General features: G+C 39.6%; 1 protein-coding gene across 1 annotated transcript in view; it reads right to left on the bottom strand.

Moving 5' to 3' along the window:
* Positions 1-1,014: 1,014 nt before the first annotated feature.
* LOC148700278 (uncharacterized) overlaps positions 1,015-24,492 on the bottom strand; it is a 40,243-nt gene continuing 16,765 nt past the window's right edge. The window contains exons 7-11 of the mRNA XM_089927072.1: positions 23,383-23,434; positions 6,187-6,255; positions 1,888-1,974; positions 1,735-1,796; positions 1,015-1,634 (exon numbers count right to left, since the gene is read on the bottom strand). Coding sequence (XP_089783198.1) covers positions 1,493-1,634; positions 1,735-1,796; positions 1,888-1,974; positions 6,187-6,255; positions 23,383-23,434 — 412 coding nt within the window. The 3' untranslated portion in view covers positions 1,015-1,492. The remainder of the gene's footprint in view (positions 1,635-1,734; positions 1,797-1,887; positions 1,975-6,186; positions 6,256-23,382; positions 23,435-24,492) is intronic.

Below are 24,492 nucleotides of genomic sequence, written 5' to 3' on the forward strand. Positions count from 1 at the left end.
GTAGTTCACGCATGGCCACATTTTGTTGAGTTTTGAACTTATAAAATGAGCCCATCTGTATGCTTCATGGAGTTCCATGGAATTTAGAAGTTTCACCTTCAAATGGTGACCGTAAAGATTGGTATGGGGTTTGATGAAGTACTCTGCATTGCATAATTGGTTTCAATCTCTCACGCATGACACAGGTTTGGCTAGAAGAAGTCAGATTGGGACAAATAATTGGAATTCAGGGGGAAAAATGCAGAGTTCTCACCAGTAGTTCACAAAAAACTATATACAGTGGGTGACAATTTATACATTTTTCATCAATGCAAAACCAATCATGGTTCAGCAAAACATGGTTTGTTTTATGAATTCCCCCCCTCAATAGTAATAGAAAATATAATGATTAATTTAATTATCCATATATAATTATGAATCATTGAGCCGAGGAAAAACCTGTGAATTTCTCAAAAAATTTCAGATGGTTAAGAGGAAATCATTATTATGCCCTCAGGTAGAATATACACAGATCGCACCAGAGAGAGGTATAAAGAGCAAGGAATTGTGGCAGTTGGCATTAGAAGGTTAACATGAAATGGTTTTCAACAATTTTGCTTGAAACTTAGAAGCCAAGGCAGGAGGCTAGTGTGGGAGTGCCAGAAAATATGCTCAGGAAGAATTTAGCCTAACAACCTGGAAGCCATCATGCCTTCAAAATCTATAGGCTTTTGATATTAATTAGATATCACCCAACAGTACTATTTAAACTAAAGTGAAGAAATTGACTGATGATACAATGTTCATTATTTGTAAAGCTTGCCTGGAGAATGAAAATTTCTGATCAGATGGACAATGAAAGTCGAAGAGTTTAGAGAATATAAAAAGAAAAAAAGAAAAAAGAAAATGTAGATACAATATATTGTCCGATATTGATACATTTATGTGTCAATGCCTATAACAAAAGAAAAAAAAAAAGCACTGAAAATGATGGATTACAGATTGTACCAAAAAAAATGATGGATTATACACAAGTGGAGCAACAAGGCACAGCATCATGCAATCAATAATTGATACATATTTCATGAACAATTCATGAATAATTAAATGGATGACTGGATTAAACAGTGTGAATGATAATTATGTAGGAATAAATTGAAAACCTATGAAGCCAATGTCAAATTTATGAATAATAAGTGAATTCCTCAAAAAATTTGGAGGACCATGTTCCTACAATGGCTGACAAGATGACAGTGCACTCATGGAACATATAATTTTCATGGAAGTATGCACAACTGCAAAATCTGCTGAAACAGTTTTATTGGAACTGCCAGGCATCTTTTCTTCACGATTCATCATCAAAGACAGTCGCTGCTGCTTTTCATTGCTCCCCGCTGACAAGAGAGTGGTAAGGACCCTTCACAAAGCTCTCCTTTCTTCAGGCTCAGTTTTCTTGGCAGCCTTCTTAACTTCCAATGATTATTGTAGAAAAATCAGAGATACTTGATGAGTATTAATGTTTACCATCTACAGCTCTTGAGCTCCCACATGTGGTAGTATCCAAATGATCCATTGCAGCCTCTTCATCCCTCTTCGTTCCCTGTGCATCACCAGCCTCAGCAACCTGGGCTCTCATTTCATCCTCTTCCGAGCATCTGGATTTAGAATGCCAACCAAGGGTGACAATCTTTTTTATTTGGCTTGCATAGGAAAAGGTTAGTGAAAAATGGAAAAAAATTATCTAGTTTTCCATACCGTGAATAGACTACAAGCCCAACTGCAACAGCTGCAAAAGCGATGAAATACATCCAATCAACCTGCAAGAAAACATAAAGCCGCACCACTTTCATACTACAAGCTTGTTATCATCAAACAAATTATGCATACTGCATGGGGATAATTGACAACCTTTTCATGATAAGCAAATATGCGGATGAGAACTGCCCACATGTCCGAGGTTAGCAGTGAAAGGTTTAGCATTGTTGACCCACTCATCTGCACCAAAAAAATAAGGCAAAACAGATGATGCCGCAAATTCCTGATGATTTATAATAGTAAGAATAGCTTAGTCTCTTTTTGATTTTCGCTTGACTAAGTTTATTTACATATAATTGTGCAGTTGTATTGAATTGAAAGCAAATGTTGCAAGTGACAAGAAACCTGTAAATATAAAATAATAAAATCTAAAAAAGAGAGATTAGTGTTCCAGCAAAAATGCAAGGTAACAAGAGTAAGAACGAACTGCTCGCAGTTTCTGCCTTCCACAACTGTGTTTATCTTATTTCTCCTGTAATTTGCGTATTAATCACAAAAATTGCAATAATGCCTTGCAATTATGCGTTAAATTGATTAACTAGAGCCAAAAGCTAGGTGCGTGCATTCATGTGATATTGTCCCCTCGTTCATCACATTCATGTGATATGTAAGCCAATAATTTATGTACATTAAATATCAGCAAAACAGCTAGGTAAGGATGTCTAGTATGTCTTTATGTGTTTGCAACTGTGTGCAAATCAGCCGTTCCCTATTAATAGCATGTGGTAGCATCTTACCTAAAATGACACTACTTAAAGCTTCAACAATTTTTATTGAAGTGTTACATGTACATGTACATATATATTTCTCTAGTATGGGAAGGGTTATTGCATTTCAATTATTAAGCAAATCTCTATAAGGCATTGAGACAACGGACTGCAATTCTGTGTCATAGTTTAGAAATGTATAGTTCGTTTTGTATTTGTCAAAGCAATGCTAATATTAGATTATTTTATCTTTGATCTTGATAATCTTCAACATCAATCTATCCCATGATTCACTAACTCAATTGCACCCAGTATTTAGATATCCAGACGGGTCGACCAAGTCGACCCGCCACCCGAACCCCTTGTCGGGTTGCCTAAAAACCCAGAATTGCAAATGTGCGTGCAAAGAGAAGCAGGATGGTTCTCACTTCAGATGAGAGGAATGTAGAAGAATGGGTCAAAGAAATAGATGACAGAATTGTAAACAATCATTGAATGAAGCTTCTGGAACAGAGGAAGAATGAATTGGTTCTGGATGTTTTAGGATGTTGACCAGTTTACTTATAGCTGAACCGCGGTTGAAGTAGGAAGCAATGTCCTGGCTGCCATAGTGGTTCAGTCCGGGTCACTGGTTTCTGAGCTTTGCGTTTCAATTGTCCCATATATGTTTTTATTGTATTTTGCATGCTATGTAATGTTACAAGATATATAAGCAATAGAAAAACTTCGACACACATCATATAGGATAACTAGGGCAATAAAACCAACACACCTATAATATTTTTTGTTAAAAGCATAGCATTAAATAATAAAACATAAGAGAAAAGTAAAAAAAGAAAAGTTGAAGGCCAATAGGCTGTACCAAGGGCACAGCCATATGAAAGCATATCGGTTGATGTGCTTTGTCAATATTGTTACAAGATATATAAGCAATCGGAAAACTTCGACACACATCATATAATATAACTAGGGCAATTAAATAAACACACTTGCCATATTTTTGTCAAAAGCATAGCATTAAAATAATAAAATATAAGAAAAAAAATGGAGGCCAATTGGCTTTACTAAGGGCATATACGCCATACGAAAGCATGTCGGTCAATGCACTTTGTCAATATAGTACATGCTATGATCCATACCATACTGATTGTCCATCAATTCAGTACTGGTACTTTGATTTTGACTCCTTTCCTAATATCACAATTAAAGCAAGGTCAACATCCACACAATCAAGATGACCTCAGAGGTCATGCATCTTGAAGTTGACATGAATGGCAATATTAAGGACATGACCTAGTTGCAAGAACCAAAGATTTGATCGGATGTACTATCTGCCAACATCAAGTTAATTGGCATAAAGTTAAAAGTATGCATCGAGATGTGCGAGGGAGTTTAGACAATTAGGGTTTTTAATTAAGTCATTTATGACTAGCTTTGTTTTAGCTTTATAAAAGCTTTCTCAATTAGTAAATTGAGATGTAAGCTCTGCAGTTTGGATCAAATCTTGACAATTGCATAACTTGTAGACAAACATGCACAAGAACACAAATGAGTATATAGGAAGAAGAACTTATCTCAGCTAATAAATCCCAATTTAACAGCCAAAGCAAGTATTAGCATTTAAATATTTCAACAGTTAGGTTGAGATCCAAAAAATGAGATTAACTCAAATGATATCCAAACTATCAAATGATATCTAAACAATTAATTTCGACTCTTGCCAATCCCTTGAATTACCTATTCACTAATCAAGTCAAGCTTCAACTTAGAAGTTAGGTAATAAATTGTAATTGAGCTGAGTTAAAACAAGCCAACAGAATTTTGAGCCAAGCTTGAGCATCACCTGTGTTGCTCACACTCGAACATTTAAAAGAACAATGACAGTAAAAGTTGAGCAAGTTATTAGCCAGAAGAGAGTAACAAAAAGCCTCTTGACACTCAAAAGAGTGCTATATGAAATAAGTGAAAGGAAGGCTTCCAATAATGCTTAAAGCCTCTCATATATGAGAAAGATGTGCTAAAGATAGCCAAAAACTATACCAATTACCAAGGCCCAAAAATAGAAAAAGATACTAAGTCAGATTCAAGTGGGTTTGATTGTGGATTGGAGAATGGAGATATCGGTATAATCAAGAGTTTCGACTAATGGCCCTAGGAAAAGTGAGGAGATCAAAAGCTAACCCCTGTCCCAATTCAGAACCTGAGAAAAGTTACTAAAGTTCTGCTTTAGGTAAATATCCTTCTTGTCACTGGACAATGACATGAAGTAAAACTGTAAAAGCTTAGTTCAGGCCTGTTTGATTGTCCAACACTTTGTCCAGTGGGAAGAATATAAATTATCCCAATTATTCTGACATAGTTTGGCAACCAATAGCAATCGAGTGAGCAGTTCGCAGAAAAAATTTAACTTGTTGGCAACTTTACTACTGCATAAATGTTGAGGGGGTCAGATCATGCAGTGGAAATTTATAAAGATCAAGCCAGTCCATGCAATGGGTCTCTAATGGAATTACGAAGATGTAAAAGGATAATTTTCAGCTACAGCGTAAAACTTAAGGATCAAGACCTAAAGTCGCAAATATGCAATTTAATTTATGGCAGTCAACAGATGCCAACAGGACTTAGTCCAACTGATTGGCACCCTCTTCTCTTGGGAGAAGTCCCAAGTTCAATCGCCAGTGGTGGCACAATACCACCTTATTTCTTTTTCTTTTTTTTATTTTTAAAGCAGTCAATAGCCAATAAGATGAAACAAGATACAGCTATATCACCTAAAATCTCACACTCATATGAGGCCAGAATATAACTACATAAATGGTTACCTGGAATGTCTATATAATATAGTTATCTACAGCTCTAGCATAACCACAACTCTACTGAAAAAAAGGAGAAAGAAGCTAACCTGAAATCAATCTTGAAGATAAACAGCATTATTGCCCATGTTAAGATCAGACAACTTAATCTATCCCACTTTACCATGAAATTTCTAAAAGATAATATTGTATTCTGTCTCACTAGTTATAGGTCTCTGTTGTTCTTCCCTTCTCTTCCTATTCATCAGCCTAAACCCAAACCTAGTTCCAAGTTCCTTGACATCAGATAATTGGTTTCATAACATTTGCAGTCATCCAACCCTCTAATTTATACTTTAACTGAAATAAATTTATACATTTATACGACTGGTATATGTGATAAAAGATGCAGCACATAATGTAAAATGTTTCAATAGAGTAAAATTGTAAAGTACCTTCTTGATAAGTCAAATATGGAGTTGTTTTTTCAATTTATAAGTTTTTTATGTTCATTAGTTCCCATTTCTTAAGTTGGAGCATATAAATCTTTTATTAATGGGGTAATTTTCCATACAAATGATGAACTTGGCTTTGATTACTTTCATCACATTATATTTCAATACTTCTTTTGAAGCAAAAAAGTGCTTACCAAGCATATTTTGCCACATTCGAGAGAGTCCCTATCCTATGTTGTTCAAGGAATATTTGTTGTTTTCAGTTCCATTGTTAGTTTGTTAAGTGTGGCTGATTAGCAAGTCTCCATTTAAAGTTACATATATTCATGACCTCATATGTCAGAACCTCCAGCACACATAACTTGTCATACCCTAAGTCATCTGTTCAGTGCAACAAAAAACAGCATGAGATGAGTAAAGCAGCTTTTCTGAGCATACCTTTAGTAAGATTGGGACAGTAGAGTAAAACATAAACATTGCCAATGAAAATCCAATAAATGGTAGCACCTGAAATCAAATTTGAGGAAGACATAAACCTCAAAACTCTGTATGAAAAATATTGTATTGGCAGATAAAGATTTTAATATGTTTGAAAAACTATTGGTACAACACACCCTTTCCAGGAATTCAGACTTAATCATAATCAAAAAGGACAATCCATTGTACATCATTATAACACTATCAAATATAAGTGGCAAATTTATTTTTAATGCTTCTCAACACATCATATCTAAGACTACTGATGCAAATAGAAGGAGATTAGGTAAGTATCATGTATATTATAACCATGGTATGCTGAACAGGCCAGTACTGACCGGTTCAGCCCGAACTGGCCCGTACCAGTCTATACCGAAGACTAAATTTTTTTAGGCTTTTGGAGGCCGAAACAGTGATACCGGTTCGAACCAATCCGAACTTGTACCGAACCGGTCCGGTGGCCGACCGATATGCCTATCGGTACCAGTTCAGCGATCCTTGACCGTAACAACAATAAATGACACTTAGAGTATTACTATTGCCTGTGAGAATAAAGCTCAATATTATCACAATTATCTTTGTCAATAATTTATATTAGGGCATATTTAAGGCAATACCCAAGTTACTACAACCATGTGAAAACTGAACTCATCTGTAAATTATATTTTTTGTTTTTTACTCTAGAGAGTCTAACTAAATCCCTATATTTGTGGAATCCTTGTCTAAGGTTCATTTGATTGAATATAGAAGATGAGGAGAGGAGAAAATGGTGAGGAGGACTCGGCTATCAATTTAACCAGTTGTTGTATTGTCTGGTGATGTGGATGTATTGGTTTCCAACATATGAGTGTTCGATGATGAGTATCTTCTTACACTAATGGATTTTTTTACAACTTTTAGAAGGCTTTTGTATGGAAAGCTGGAAATTTGGATGCAAGGTCAGTTCCAAAATCACTAAAGAAAGGCCAGGCAATAGATAGCACCAAAAGCTCACACGGGTGGCCAACACCCTCCAACTGTATAGCAAGGGATCAAGTTCAAATCTACTATCTATAATTGTTGGACCAAAATCATTGTCAAAACAACACCTTTAATTTGTTCATGCTCAAGCTTAGATCAGTTTACCGCCATAAACGATCTTCCTTGTACTTCATGCCTATCTTTCCAAGTGCAACAACTTAACTTCCACTATCAGTACTGGAGGACAACCAGCACTTAACAGTTGAAGCCAATTTTTGTAATTAACAATAAGATGCAGGACAGTCTACAAAAAGGAAATGAAAGGTCTGCAGTAGCAGGCCTGTTATAATGATTTGCTGAAATTTCAGGTTTAAACTTGAGTGTTCAATCGAAATGACCAAGAAAGTGAATGTTTTTGAAGGAACAGGACACCTTATGACTATTATCAAAACTATGGTTTAAGACTTAAGGGCCTCAGTTAGGTTTACTAATCAAAATCCAGCAAGAACTAGAATTTTCTGGAACAATTCTGATATTTATATGAAGTGAAACACCTATGGAATTTTGAACTGAGCTTTTTATAAAAATAATTAGAAGAAATACAGGTTAGTACTTGAGAAAAAAAAATAGAAAAGGGTAAAGAAAAGAAATGAAAATACCGGACTCACTCTGAGACCTAAAAATCACACCCAGGGCCGAATGGTCCCACGCCTCTATTGCAAAATCGCATAAGAGAAGCGAAAGTTTTCATTCATTTCTTCATTAATCAATCATCCAACTATATTACATAAAACCATCAAACCCCTAATTATTACAAAATGAAACCCTAACTATTTTTTCCTAATCCCAAAACCAACCCCATAAGGTGATGTTACGATTCATGGTTACTATAGCATGAGTAGTACCATGTGAACAGTATCAGAACAGTACTTCTGCATACATTGGGACCGTCAAGTTGTCAAATAAGACCACCTTTTAATCTAAGCTCTGAATTTAATATAACCCACTAAAAATTAAATATAACCAGAAATAAAAGGAAAATACAGCAAATTGACTGCTAAAACTAAATCTAGGAAAAGTCCCTCAGTCCTGAAACCCTCTGATGCTACACATTACGATCCTCAATCTCCATCATTCACTTCCACTGCATAGGAACTCACCTCATCTTCTTTTAAGCCAAAGCTCCACTGATTAATCTTCTATATAATGGTTAATTGGTGATGAATGCTCAACACTGGATGTTGCATGATGCTAATGAAAAGAACTTATCTCCAGTTGTTGTCCAATCCCTTCAAACATGAATTTACTTGAGTAAAATAAATGTGAAATTGCTTCGAATAATCCCTTTATCAAGTTCCTAGTTAGCTTTGTGCATGATGGTGTTGCCTTCAGCAACATAACATTACCAGTATGTATTTCATTTGATGTGACAATTTCTTCAGATTCTTCAAACCTAACACATGCAACCTTATTATATTCATAACTTCCACAAATTTTCTCTCGTCTTATGTGATACTTTCCTTAACTTTCAATGAGTCCAATGATTTGTCATCCAAGACTGCCTGACCTTCAGCAACCATTTTAGAATCTTGTATATACCCTTCTTGTGGCATTTTGATTGCCAATTCATCCCAAATTTTTTCAAATGGTAGAATTACCTTCTTCCAGTCTTCTTTCACTTCTTGAATCCTACAGTTCTCCTTGTTTTCCATAATCTGATTATCGCACTAGGAAAATTTTCTGGATGCTAAAATTGATGGCATCTTCTCCTTCATGTCTTCTTCATGTGCTTGGCAAAGTTTTCGGGCTGCTGATGATTTGATATTATGCTTTTAATGACCTAAAGAGTTATCAGTGCCATGACGCCTTGCCTTCAATGTACACCCTCAAATCTACTAACTTGGAAATTTTATAATTCAGCTCACTCACAATTTTGTGTTGAATAACAATAATTAGAAGCTTGTAGAGATTCCAACATTGTGTCAAGTTTATTCCACTCATCATGTTGTCTATCAAAAGATCCTTAGAGCTTTCCTACCAAGACTGTCCATGACAAATGTAAACGTTGGGTAACCTAAATTCTAATACCAAAAATAATTGTTAATAACCCTTACATCCCTGAATGAAGTCATAGCAATACAGGGTTCCTTGTTAATCATACAGTCTGTGTATTCCTACTGCTTTTATTTTTTTTTTGATACAACGGTGACTCACACTAATCGAGCATGAGTACAACCAATAAGATCAAAAAAGAAAAGTTGACGGAGAGGGAAAGGAACAGACTCGTGACTCTCCCAGAGGATCTCTCCAAAATGATGTGTAGCACAGGAGGCGACCTAATCAGCAACCTTGTTTGCCTTTCGATAAACATAAGTGGCCTGAAAGGAGCCAAACCCCCTCAAGAGCCTGCATATGTCCCGAAGCAGTGGGTGACAATCATCATTTCTGTGTTGGCCTTGAATCCATTCGATCACCGGTACTAGTTCGGCGATCCTTAATTGGTAACCTCCGCAACATAGAGTAATGTTCTATCCACTACTATCCTCGGGTGCACCCTTCTGTCCTTGAACATCCAGGCATTTTTGTCCACCCTTCTGTCCCAGATATTCCTACTGCTTTACTCACAAGACTTTTCCCACTACCACCCAACTTACCCCTCCAAGAGTCTTCTCATCAACAAGATGCAATCATGATTATTTCCAGCAATTTAATTATAAAGATCGCTAAATCTTCATTCCTCCAAGCTTCTTTATGATTGGATACAACAAGTTCTACTCTCATAATATGTTAATTATCCTAGTTTATGAGAGTATTACTCAGGTCAGGTTTACATACCAGAAGATACACAACTAGCATGCTTTATGATAAATTGTCTGACATCATATAATCATGAAAAGGTAAATCTACAATTAGAAGGTTAACCAAGTTCAGTCGAGAAAATTCTGAGCTCTGCTGGATGTGATGTAATGCCAAACTAAAATGGATTAAGTACAATTTTAAGGTAATACTGAACTTTGAACCCATTGTACAAGAAACCTTTCCATAATAACCTCAAACACATTGTGAACCATAGATCAGCATTAAAAGGAGAGAGTGAAATGGACAATGTCAGATTACAGCCACAGTCTAGGTATATATTTTCTTTACACTATCAGGTTTATGGGTTTCTGGAGAACAAAAAAATGAAATATGATTGACCAACCACAACCTATTAAGGAACACACAAAAATCAAATTATGCGACAGTTTTATTATAATGTATATTTAACCTACAAAATTGATCTGGTTCTGGGTATTGTCAGCAGTCATCAATGTTCAGTCTATTTACCTAGCAACTTCCGTGGAGCAGGATTAGATTCTTGTGAGGCCGGCATATCTCAGGGGTCACCTTCACAGAAATCTCATCATTTCATTTCCTTTAATCATATAGAAAACAGAAGGATGCGTAGATATCCAGTTGCGATGTCACCTGTTGTTTTCAGGATCCTTGACTGAATGTATAGAACAAGTACATCTTTCTTTTTAAAACCATTTGTTCTCCCAATTTTAAATGTAATGGAATCCTTTTCAGTCAGGTCAGTCTCATACTTCCGCCAACATAACACATGTCGGAACATGCAACAAATGCAGTACATCCACATATTGGAAAGCTTCAGACAGCTCAGACTAATGCCAAATTGCTTATAGTTGTTACTTGCTAGCTTTCTATCTCATTCTATCTGCAAAGTTGTCAAAAAAATCTATATGGTTGTATATGTGTATAAGAAAATCTGGATTCAAAATTCAAACATTATGCCAAGAGCAACACACTGCAGCTACTCAGCATGCTTAACAAGAGAGTAGAATTAGAAGGTTCTCATTATTTATGGATGTGGACAAAGATTCCCATTTGTGTATCTTTAAAACCTTGCTTTGTAAATTTGAGAACAAGAAATTTGCTGGCATAATGAGTTAGAAATTAGAAAAGATGTTGTTCAGAACCAAAATCAAACAACTTTTCATGTTAGTGTGACATTGGATAACTCAAATAAGTGCAAAGAAAAAAAGACAAGAAAAATGGAAGCTTTCTAACTCCAATTGAAGCTTTCAGAACCAAAATCAAAACAACATTATAAGCTTTCTAACTCCAATCGATAAAAACTCTTTGGCCTCTGCAGTCAGAAACATCTATGCTAAATTTCTACCCCCTAATTGTTAACATAATGATGTCACAACGAAACCTGTCTAATAAGGTCTATAATATGGTCTGTCATACCGGCCCATATCGGCTGGTACGGGCCCGTACGTACCGGTCCGGGCCTAAACCGGTACAGGATCCACATGGAATCCGGTATCGGGTGTTTTTTTGGGAGAGCCGACCGGTACGTGGTCTATACCTGTCGGTACCAGCCAGTACCGCTTGGTACCGGCATTGTACCGGTGCGAACTGGCCAGTTCGCACCTGTATGTCAATTTTTTTTTCAAAACAACCACAACGCCGCGCCTTACCGGGCTGGTACGGTACCGGTACCGTACCGGTCCGGCCGGCTACCGGTACGCCGTCCGGTACCGGTACAGCGGATCTTGGTCTATATCAATCTCAAATTGGTTCCTGAAATAGCCAGACACGAATAGAAAGTTGATGCCAAATAAGTTGTCAAAGTGTCTTATCTCAGCTGGTTGGCATTGACTAGACTAGAGTTTGAACCCTGGTGGGGGGCAACACCACCATATTTCTCAAAAAAGGGGAACCGGTGAAAATATATAGGTTTTTGATCATGCCACAGATTCTAAGATGTGGAGTGATTGATTAAAACCCCATTTGATTTTGATGAGCTCAAAGCATTTGAGTATATCTTGTGATTACTAATGAATTCAATTGAGTGTTTCAGTGAAAATCCTGTCCAAGTGTCTCTAGATTTGGTTCATAGTATTTTGGATAAGTTAAGAAGTCTGCTGAACCAAAGTCTGAGACTCGAGTCGACTCCCGAGTATCACGAGTCGACTCCAAGCGTATCAAGTTCACTGGCACGAGCTCGAGTCGACTCCAGACTAGTACGAGTCGACTCCGACTGAGAACAGAAAGAAGAACAGAAAGCCTCATCTCAGAACCTGTCAACGAGTCGACTCCTGAAGTGCGCGAGTCGACTCCAATGTTCAACGAGTCGACTCCAGGGTAGTAAGAGTCGACTCCAAGAGGTACACAAAGAAAAGTCAGAGAGCAGTTTTCGAGTCTGAGATTCGAGTCGACTCCCAGACAGCTCGAGTCGACTCTAAGACAAGCTTCACGTCAAAAGGCAGAAGACCAACTTTCGGAAACTGAGAGCCGAGTCGACTCCAAGGAAGTTCGAGTCGACTCCAAGACTGGATGAGCCAAAAGACAGAGAATCGGGAGTTCGGGCTCTGAGATTCGAGTCGACTCCAAGGACAGTCGAGTCGACTCGAGTGGACAAAATTCAAAATTGGATCCACGGACTTCAGTGGATGAGCCGACACCAAAATTGCCAGGTCAGCTCCAGAAGTTGGCGAGTCGACTCCGGGTCAAGACGAGTCGACTCCCAGTCGTGACGGCAACTTTAATTCAAATTTGGAACAGTTGCCGAGTCGACTCCGGAAAAGCTTGAGTCGACTCCCGCTACAGCCGAGTCGACTCCTGATCGCGCGAGTCGACTCCAACCCACCAACGGTCATATTGTCAGGCTGCGCAGAGTGTGCAGAACGGGCAGAAAAAGCAGTGTAACGGCTAGTTTCCGTGGGGGTTGGCTTAAATAGCCACAGAAGACTGTAGCAAGGCAGAGAACAGTCATTCCACTCCAACTAATCAAGGATTCAAGCTCTGCAACGTGCTCTTCAACGAAAAAGGGAAGATCTGCATTTACAGCTCCACCTACATCTTTCCAGCAATTAAAGCCTTCTCCTCCAGCATTCAAGTCGACTACACATTCGAGAGGAGACCGGAGTTCAAGAAGCCATTCCTCTACTTCAGCTTAAAAGCGTTTGAGGGCTTCTAAACTCCTCTTTTGATTATATTATTTTACATCTGCTTTTGAGAAGCTTATTTTCCTTTCTTTCTATAACTTGTATTTACTTGGTTCAATCGGGGGATTGAATCAAGGGGACTAAGGTTGGTTGGTGAGCCAAGTTAAAAACCAACGTGTGTAAGGGTTTCATTGTGAGCCCGGGAAAACAATCGGGGTTGGTTCTAGTCGGTGAGCCTGGGAAAACCGACCGAGTTCGTTGTGAGCTTGTAAAACAACAAGTTTGGTTGTGAGCTTGCAAAACAACCGGCTGTAATCCAAGGGGGTTATAGTGAATTCCCAAGAGAGACTTGGGGAGTGGACGTAGGAGCAAGGGGTAGCTCCGAACCACTATAAAACTCTGTGTTTGCATTGGATTGTCTCTCTTCTTCTTCCCCTCACATCACTCACAGCACTTAGCATTAATTAAATAACTTGCAATAGTTTTTAATTAATCAACCACATCGTTTTAATTATCTAAATTATTTTAAAACCCAATTCACCCCCCCCTCTTGGGTTGTCTATCTGGGCAACAAGTGGTATCAGAGCCAAAAACTCTTCCACTCAAGAGTTAAAAGATCAAAATGACAACCCTATTTGGATCTTCTCACATTGAGGGTCAGTCCACCCAAAGACCCCCTTTCTTCAATGGATCCGACTACTCATACTGGAAGGCTAGGATGAGAATATTCGTCCAAGCCCAAGACTATGAGATGTGGACCATTGTAGTGAATGGCCCATACATCCCATCCACATATGTAGAGGGTGTTAAGGTACCCAAATTAGAAAAGGATTGGGATGAACATGACATGAGGAAGGCACAATTAAACTCTAAAGCTATGAATGTGTTTTATTGTGCCTTAGATAGAAATGAATTCAATAGGGTCTCTACTTGCAACTCTGCAAAAGAGATCTGGGATAGACTTGAAGTGACCCATGAGGGCACGAATCAAGTTAAAGAATCCAAAATTAATATATTGGTTCATAAGTATGAACTATTTAAAATGAATTCTAATGAGACAATCACGAGCATGTTCACTAGGTTTACTGACATTGTCAATGGCCTAAAAAGCCTTGGCAAGAGCTATACTAACAGTGATCTTGTCAGAAAAATACTTCGCTGTCTATCAAGGTCATGGGAAGCCAAGGTGACGGCAATCCAAGAAGCTAAAGACTTGAACAAGCTTCCACTCGAAGAGCTCCTTGGATCCCTAATGACTCACGAGCTAACCATGAAGCAACACAGTGAAGAAGAGTCCTCCCATAAGAAAAAGGTAATAGCACTTAAATCTACTTCATCTAACAAGGACTTGTCCTGCAGTAGCAGCAGTGAAGAAGAAGAACATGAGGAAGATGATGGTGAGGCTCTTCTTGTGCGCAAGTTCAAGAGATTCATCAACCACAAGAAGTCCTATCATCAAAGGAGAGGCCCCTCAAATTTCTACCGCAAGGACAAAGGTAAGGAAAGGGAAAACGAGGGGATTGGGTGTTACGAGTGCAAGAAGCCGGGTCACATAAGAGCAGAGTGCCCCTTACTGAAGAAGGGGAGTAAGTACAAGAAGAAGAAGGCTCTTGTCACTACACTATCCGACTCCGACTCATCATCCTCCTCATCAGATGATGAACAAGAAGAGAAGGCCAATTTCTGCTTCATGGCCAACGAAAACGAGGTAACTTCCGATACGCATCTTGATTTTTCTTTTGATGAACTTTATGATGCATTTAATGAGTTAATGGTAGAATATAAGGCTATAAATCTTAAGAATAAAGAACTGAAAATAGCTAATCAATCATACCTACATAAATACGATAAATTAGTTAAGGATAAGGACTTAATCGCCAAAGAAAATATTGAACTTAAAACAAACAACCAACTTTTAACTCAAAAGACTAACACCTTAACTAAAGATAATGAAAAACTAACTAAGGAATTTTCAGAACTTAAAAAATATAAACAAACCTTAGATAAGGATCTTACAAAAGAACTTAATGATCTAAAAGCAGAAAATCAAACACTAACTAAAGAACTTAACAAATACAAACCCTTAGTTGAAAAATTTACATATAGTTCTGAAAAATTAAACATGATACTAAATAGTCAACGAGCAGTATTTAATAAAGCGGGTTTAGGGTATAAACCAAGAAATAAACAAAAACTTCTTAGTAACTTCTTTGTTAAAGCTGGAGAAACTAAAACTAAGAAAATAACCTGCTTTTGTTGTGGAACTATAGGACATAAGGCAAATGCATGTGACTATAGGAAAAGTAAAACAAAAAGGGTATGGGTTCCAAAAGGAACCAACTTGACTAACCATGAAGGACCCAAGAAAACTTGGGTACCTAAGATGACATGATTTGCTTGTGTAGGAGTGTCTTGCAGCCAAGGTCAACAAAAACCGCTAGTATTTGGATAGTGGCTGCTCAAGGCACATGACGGGTGATAAAGATCAATTTTTCACCCTTGAAGCTAAGAAGGGAGGTGCTGTGACGTTTGGAGACAACAACCAAGGTCATATCATTGGTATTGGTAAAGTTCAAATCACCCCTTCTACTTTTATAGATAATGTTAGATATGTTAATGGTCTTAAGCATAACTTGTTAAGCATTAGTCAATTATGTGATATAGGATATGATGTTATGTTTAAACCATCACTATGCATTATAACAAATCCTAATGATAATAGTTTAGTTTTTAAAGGAATTAGACGTGGAAATGTATATGTTGTAGACCTAGAAGATCTTGCAAAACATAACCAATGTCTAGTTGTAAATGAAACTAAAGATAATGATGCTAGTTGGTTATGGCACCGTAAGTTAGGTCATGCAAGCATGGACACAATAACTAAACTAGTTAAAAGAGACTCCGTGATAGGTTTGCCAAAATTAAAATTTGAAAAGAACAAAATATGTGAAGCATGTCAATTTGGCAAACAATCTAAGAACTCTTTTAAATCCATAAAATGTGTCTCTACTTCTAGGCCTCTAGAATTACTACACATGGACCTATTTGGTCCAACTAGAACAACAAGCCTAGGTGGAAATAAATATGGTCTAGTTATAGTAGATGATTACTCTAGGTACACATGGGTCATGTTTCTAGCACATAAGGATCAAGCATTTTCTGTTTTTAAGAAGTTCCATAAGGAAGTAACAAATGCTAGAGAGTCTTCAGTCATAGCCATTAGAAGTGACCATGGTACCGAATTCGAAAATCAATCATTTGATGAATTTTGTAGTAAAAAGGGGATAACCCATAATTTCTCAGCACCTAGGACACCACAACAAAATGGAGTTATGGAAAGGAAGAATAGAACACTAGAGGAAATGGCTAGAACTATGTTATGTGAAAGTAACCTCCCTAAGTACTTTTGGGGAGAAGCCATTAATACCTCTTGTCACATATTAAATAGAGTTCTATTGAGACCCATTATAAAGAAAACACCTTATGAACTGTGGAACAACAGAAAACCAAAGGTTAATTATTTTCATGTTTTTGGATGTAGGTGTTTTGTGCATAATAATGGGAAAGATAATCTAGGAAAATTTGACCCTAAATCTGATGAAGGAATATTTTTAGGTTATTCTACAACTAGTAAAGCCTATAGAGTATTTAATAAAAGAACCTTAGTCATAGAAGAATCTATACATGTAGTATTTGATGACTCTAGTGACATCTCCTCTAGTAAGAAAGTTAATTTTGATGATGATGTTGAAATACTTGAGGAAAAGATAGATGAGATGGGATTACAAGATGATAATCAAAAGTTGATTGAAGGAGAATCATCAAGCCAAGAGGCTATTGTGGATCATGGGCTAACAAAAGCTTGGAGGTATGCTCACGGGCATCCTAAGGAACTCATTCTAGATGATCCATCTCAACCGGTTAGGACTAGAGCTTCACTTAGAAATCTAAATAACCATCTAGCTTTTGTTTCACACTTTGAGCCCAAACATATAGAAGAAGCCGAAAATGATGTAAATTGGATAAATGCAATGCAAGAAGAACTAAACCAATTTACTAGAAACAAAGTGTGGGATCTAGTAGAGAGACCTTCTAAATATCCAATTATAGGTACAAAATGGATATAAAATAAGCTAGATGAAAATGGAATTGTTATAAGGAATAAGGCTAGACTAGTGGCAAAGGGTTATAATCAAGAAGAAGGCATAGATTTTGATGAAACCTTTGCTCCCGTAGCTAGACTTGAGGCTATTAGACTATTATTAGCATATGCATGCTCTAAGGATTTCAAACTATTTCAAATGGATGTAAAAAGTGCATTTTTAAATGGGTATATTAATGAGGAAGTGTATGTAGAACAACCTCCTGGTTTTGAAAATCATCAATACCCTAATCATGTGTATAAACTGAACAAAGCACTTTATGGATTAAAACAAGCTCCTAGAGCATGGTATGAGAGACTTAGTAAATTCCTATTAGAACATGAATTCTCTAGGGGAAATGTAGACACAACATTATTTCTGAAAAAGCAAAATAAGGAGATGCTATTAGTACAGATTTATGTTGATGATATTATTTTCGGTGCTACTAACAATCGCCTCTGCGAAGAGTTTGCTGATTTGATGCAGAGTGAGTTTGAGATGAGCATGATGGGAGAGCTGAACTACTTCCTCGGGCTTCAAATCAAACAATCTGAAGGAGGCATCTTCATCAATCAAGCAAAATATGTCAAGGAGATGCTCAAGAAGTTTGATATGGAAGGAAACAAATCAATCAGCACCCCCATGAGCTCATCATGCAAATTAGATCAAGATGAATCAGGTAAATCTGTAGATCAAAAACTTTATAGAGGTATGATAGGATCTTTACTATATCTTACTGCAAGTAGACCTGATATTATGTTTAGTGTTTGCATGTGTGCTAGATATCAGGCTAATCCTAAAGAATCACACCTAGCTGCAGTTAAGAGAATTTTTAAATACTTAATAGGAACTAAGAACATAGGGCTATGGTACTCTAAAGAATCTAGCCTAAACTTAATAGGGTACACAGATTCAGACTTCGCTGGATGTAAGCTTGATAGAAAAAGTACCAGCGGGTCGTGTCAGTTTCTGGGAGAAAACCTAATCTCATGGTTTAGCAAGAAACAAAACTCGGTTGCATTATCCACTGCAGAAGCTGAATATGTGGCAGCCGGAAGTTGTTGTGCTCAAATCTTGTGGATTAAACAACAATTAGAAGATTATGGCATTAAACAAGATAAAATCCCCATTAATTGTGATAATACAAGTGCCATAAATCTAACTAAAATCCTATTCAACATTCAAGAACTAAACACATTGAGATAAGACATCACTTCATAAGAGATCATGTATTGAATGGTGATGTGTCACTCCAATTTGTTTGTACTGATAATCAATTAGCAGATATTTTTACAAAACCCCTAAGTGAAGAGAGGTTTAGCGTGCTTAGGAGGGGATTAGGAGTGATTGATCCATCCTAGTGGGAGTTTCCACTAGATTAATTGATTTTGATGATTAGAATGCGGTTAAAATAGAGTTTACATTCAATGATCATCAAATCAGATCCCAATTAGGTGATTTTCCCTCATTTGGCACGGTTATAGCATGACTTTTAGGTGCGTGCCAAGGTTAGAGACGACTCGAGTAAGTTTCAGAGCCGGCTCCTAAGGGGGAGTCGACTCGCGCATTTGCGGGAGTCGACTCGCAAAGATGGCAGCTGAGGGGGAGTCGACTCGCACATTGTCGGGAGTCGACTCGAAGTCTACAGGCGCATAAGGAGAGTCGACTCGCGCATATTCTGGAGTCGACTCGAGGTCGAGTCGACTCGCGACTCAGGGGAGTCGACTCGCAGTCGGGATCCGACTTTTTAACCCTAGGTTTGTTGTTTCGCAAACACTTCTCTTTCAAGCCGCCACTGTTCAAAAAGCCCTAGAGCCGACTCCTAGGTCTTCCCCGATCGTCTCCAACCTCTGTTCGGTCGATTTTTCACCGGTTCTTAGGGTTTTCGTCCGTTCCTAGGTCGTCTCCGGTCCGTCCCGAGTCTCCTCCGTCGACCTTTCTCCGTCCTTTAGGTGTTTCTTCCCGTTTAGGTCAAGATGCCTCGTAAGACCGTGGTTAGGAAGAGGTCCCGTCCCGAGGCCGGTCCCGAGCGGCGCTCCAAGGCGCGGCACGATCCCGCGAGGCAACCACCTCCGGCTCGTTCCCCGCCTAGGGCGGTTCCCGCGAGGCCATTGGCCGGGAAGGTCGTCTCCACCGGGAGGTATGTCGATTTCGACTTCCTCTCCTGGGAAGGGTTCACCATAGGTGATAGGCTTAGAGCCCAGGGCTTAGAGTTCTTCCTTACATTGGACCTCCCCACATATCCAGGGCTCGTTAGAGAGTTTTACGGTACCGTCCATCGGGGAGATGGGGGTATCGAGGGCACAGTAGCCGGTGTCCCTGTGTTTGTCACGGAGGATCTTATTGGCCACATCCTCCACCTTCCACTAGTAGGGGTGGCTCCCGCACACCCTGAGGATAGAGTTGAGGCCCTTACGGTCGTCTTAGGGTATCCACCTCAGTCCCCCCTAGACGAGGTATCTGCTAGCTCACTTCCTGTTGAAGTGAGAATCCTTTTGAGTATTCTGTCCAGGTCTGTCTTCCCTAAGACAGGAAGATTTGATTTTGTAAATGAGAGGGACCTAGCTATTATGTCTTACATTCTTCAGGACACCCCGGTCAACTTCCCCAAACTCATATATAGGTATATGTGTGAGCCCCTAGATAGACCTAGGCTCACCCTCCCATACGGCATGATTTTTACTCTTCTCTTTAGGGAGTACGAGATTCCCATTCCTGAGAGGGAACCCTCTCGTGCATTGCGATGGACAGATCGCTTGTGTACGGGGACCATGCACAGGATGGGGTTTCGGAAGAGAGAGGGGGTATGGGTTAGGAAGTCTACCCTCACCGCTCAGACCACCAGACCTTCACCCAGTCCTGAGCCCGATTCAGACTACCCAGACCTTCCAGACCATCCAGACCTTCCATCCACTCCTCCTGCTCCTACCACCTCCGCCGGACCTTCCTCCTCGGCACCACCCTCTATGGCGGTCCGGATTGATCCTGAGCAGCTCCGGGAGCTGCGACAGGAGATAGTCAGAGAGGTGAGGGATGAGCTGCTTCGGGAGCTCCGAGGTGCGGTGCCTGCTCCCACTCCTGCACCCGTCTCTTATCAGTTGGTCCTTTCCTTGACAGCCGTGACTGACATGACGGCTCATGTACGGGAAGAGATCTACAATGTCCGGAGTTTGGTCCAGGCCCAGTTCCACAGCATGAGTGAGGTCACGAGCTCCACTCGACAGATGCGAGAGGAGATAGGTCGTGACATGCACACCACCACCGAGGAGGCCGAGCGCTTGGCGAATGTACTCATCGACAAGCTGGACGCACTTCAGACATCGGTGACTGGGCTTCAGGCGTCGGTGACAGAGCTCTCCACTACACATAGCAGAGCCACCACGTCTATCATCACACAGCTTGGCCATGTCACAGATGCAGTCACCCTCCTCATGGAGCAGAGCCGATTGAGAGGAGGAGCAACATCCTCGAGAGGAGGAGCCACATCCTCCAGAGGAGGAGATGCATCATCGAGAGGGGGAGATACATCCTCGAGGGGGGATCTTCATCCTCGAGGAGACCATAGATGTTCTTTTTGCTTTGTTTTGTATTGCTTTGCTTTACGTATTGTATGCTCAAATGTATTCACATTCATATCAATACAATGAGTAGACATCTTATCTTCATTTCTGTGCCATTTGATGATTGGTTGTGCCATTGATTGTGTGTGATTACCTCCTTTTTCGTATGATGACAAAAAGGGGGAGAAATATGTATACAATATGTAAAAGGGGAGAAATATGGATGAAATACGTAAAAGAAATCAATGAAAATCAATAAAAAGACACAAATTTGTTCTAAGTGGATTCGGTACCTCGAGGCTCATTATCTCTCTTTTGGGGCTCCTAATGGAGTAATCTCCAGAATCTATTCAAGGGATATTCGGAGATTAGCTGAATCCTACTCAAGAACAAATTGACAGATTTTTCCTCTAAAAACAAAAAATTCAGTTCAAAAACTTCATAGCATTAAAAGGAAATTCAGAGAATCAAAACATAGTTGAATGCATATGTTGAGGGGGAGAATCTGAATTTTAATCAAGCTAAATCATTAATGACATATAAGCCAAACAATTGATTGCATAATATGAAGGCTTATATAATTCCAAATGAAAGGGGGAGCTTTAACTCCGAAATTTGCTGTTTCACTCCTTTCAAACTTGGATAAATTAAATTATCAGACATTTGAATTCATTTATGGATTTTATTTCATTATTTATTGAGCAAGTCATTTTACATATACTCAAAGTTTTGTCATCATCAAAAAGGGGGAGATTGTGGAGTGATTGATTAAAACCCCATTTGATTTTGATGAGCTCAAAGCATTTGAGTATATCTTGTGATTACTAATGAATTCAATTGAGTGTTTCAGTGAAAATCCTGTCCAAGTGTCTCTAGATTTGGTTCATAGTATTTTGGATAAGTTAAGAAGTCTGCTGAACCAAAGTCTGAGACTCGAGTCGACTCCCGAGTATCACGAGTCGACTCCAAGCGTATCAAGTTCACTGGCACGAGCTCGAGTCGACTCCAGACTAGTACGAGTCGACTCCGACTGAGAACAGAAAGAAGAACAGAAAGCCTCATCTCAGAACCTGTCAACGAGTCGACTCCTGAAGTGCGCGAGTCGACTCCAATGTTCAACGAGTCGACTCCAGGGTAGTAAGAGTCGACTCCAAGAGGTACACAAAGAAAAGTCAGAGAGCAGTTTTCGAGTCTGAGATTCGAGTCGACTCCCAGACAGCTCGAGTCGACTCCAAGACAAGCTTCACGTCAAAAGGCAGAAGACCAACTTTCGGAAACTGAGAGCCGAGTCGACTCCAAGGACAGTCGAGTCGACTCGAGTGGACAAAATTCAAAATTGGATCCACGGACTTCAGTGGATGAGCCGACACCAAAATTGCCAGGTCAGCTCCAGAAGTTGGCGAGTCGACTCCGGGTCAAGACGAGTCGACTCCCAGTCGTGACGGCAACTTTAATTCAAATTTGGAACAGTTGCCGAGTCGACTCCGGAAAAGCTTGAGTCGACTCCCGCTACAGCCGAGTCGACTCCTGATCGCGCGAGTCGACTCCAACCCACCAACAGTCATATTGTCAGGCTGCGCAGAGTGTGCAGAACGGGCAGAAAAAGCAGTGTAACGGCTAGTTTCCGTGGGGGTTGGCTTAAATAGCCACAGAAGACTGTAGTAAGGCAGAGAACAGTCATTCCACTCCAACTAATCAAGGATTCAAGCTCTGCAACGTGCTCTTCAACGAAAAAGAGAAGATCTGCATTTACAGCTCCACCTACATCTTCCCAGCAATTAAAGCCTTCTCCTCCAGCATTCAAGTCGACTACACATTCGAGAGGAGACCGGAGTTCAAGAAGCCATTCCTCTACTTCAGCTTAAAAGCGTTTGAGGGCTTCTAAACTCCTCTTTTGATTATATTGTTTTACATCTGCTTTTGAGAAGCTTATTTTCCTTTCTTTCTATAACTTGTATTTACTTGGTTCAATCGGGGGATTGAATCAAGGGGACTAAGGTTGGTTGGTGAGCCAAGTTAAAAACCAACGTGTGTAAGGGTTTGATTGTGAGCCCGGAAAAACAATCGGGGTTGGTTCTAGTCGGTGAGCCTGGGAAAACCGACCGAGTTCGTTGTGAGCTCGTAAAACAACAAGTTTGGTTGTGAGCTTGCAAAACAACCGGCTGTAATCCAAGGGGGTTATAGTGAATTCCCAAGAGAGACTTGGGGAGTGGACGTAGGAGCAAGGGGTAGCTCCGAACCACTATAAAACTCTGTGTTTGCATTGATTTGTCTCTCTTCTTCTTCCCCTCACATCACTCACAGCACTTAGCATTAATTAAATAACTTGCAATAGTTTTTAATTAATCAACCACATCGTTTTAATTATCTAAATTATTTTAAAACCCAATTCACCCCCCCTCTTGGGTTGTCTATCTGGGCAACATAAGACCATACCACAAATTAAAATACAATAAATTGTTACCTCAAATGCTAAAACTTTTGTGTGCTTATAGATTAGTAAGGAAAGGAGAGGGGGGGGTTGAGAGAGAAACTTACCGCACTAGTTGTCCAGTGGATAGATTTAAGCTCATTTCGCTCGAATATGCTTCTGGAAGAATACTTAATGTTGCCCAGATAGACAACCCAAGAGGGGGGGTGAATTGGGTTTTAAATTAATTTGGATAATTAAAAGGTTATGGATGATTAATTAAAAACTATTGCAAGTTATTTAATTAATGCTAAGTGCTGTGAGTGATGTGAGAGGAAGAAGAGAAGAGACAATCCAATGCAAACACAGAGTTTTATAGTGGTTCGGAGCTACCCCTTGCTCCTACGTCCACTCCCCAAGTCTCTCTTGGGAATTCACTATAACCCCCTTGGATTACAGCCGGTTGTTTTGCAAGCTCACAACCAAACTTGTTGTTTTACGAGCTCACAATGAACTCGGTCGGTTTTCCCAGGCTCACCGACTAGAACCAACCCCGATTGTTTTTCCGGGCTCACAATCAAACCCTTACACACGTTGGTTTTAACTTGGCTCACCAACCAACCTTAATCCCCTTGATTCAATCCCCCGATTGAACCAAGTAAATACAAGTTACAGAAAGACAACAGAAAATAAGCTTCTCAAAAGCAGATTTAAAACAATATAATCAAAGAGGAGTTTAGAAGCCCTCAAACGCTTTTAAGCTGGAGAAGAGGTAAGGCTTCTTGAACTCCGGTCTCCTCTTGAATGTGTAGTCGACTTGAATGCTGGAGGAGAAGGCTTTAATTGCTGGGAAGATGTAGGTGGAGCAGTAAATGCAGATCTTCCCTTTTTCGTTGAAGAGCACGTTGCAGAGCTTGAATCCTTGATTAGTTGGAGTGGAATGACTGTTCTCTGCCTTGCTACAATCTTATGTGGCTATTTAAGCCAACCCCCACGGAAACTAGCCGTTACACTGCTTTTTCTGTCCGTTCTGCACACTCTGCGCAGCCTGACAATATGACCGTTGGTGGGTTGGAGTCGACTCGCGCGATCAGGAGTCGACTCGGCTGTATCGGGAGTCGACTCAAGCTTTTCCGGAGTCGACTCGGCAACTGTTCCAAATTTGAATTAAAGTTGCCGTCACGACTGGGAGTCGACTCGTCTTGACCCGGAGTCGACTCGCCAACTTCTGGAGCTGA

This window comes from Phoenix dactylifera, chromosome 13 (assembly GCF_051530095.1).
Source record: "Phoenix dactylifera cultivar Ajwa chromosome 13, Ajwa_hap1_PhDact_Kaust_v1.1, whole genome shotgun sequence".
Classification (NCBI taxonomy): Eukaryota; Viridiplantae; Streptophyta; class Magnoliopsida; order Arecales; family Arecaceae; genus Phoenix; species Phoenix dactylifera.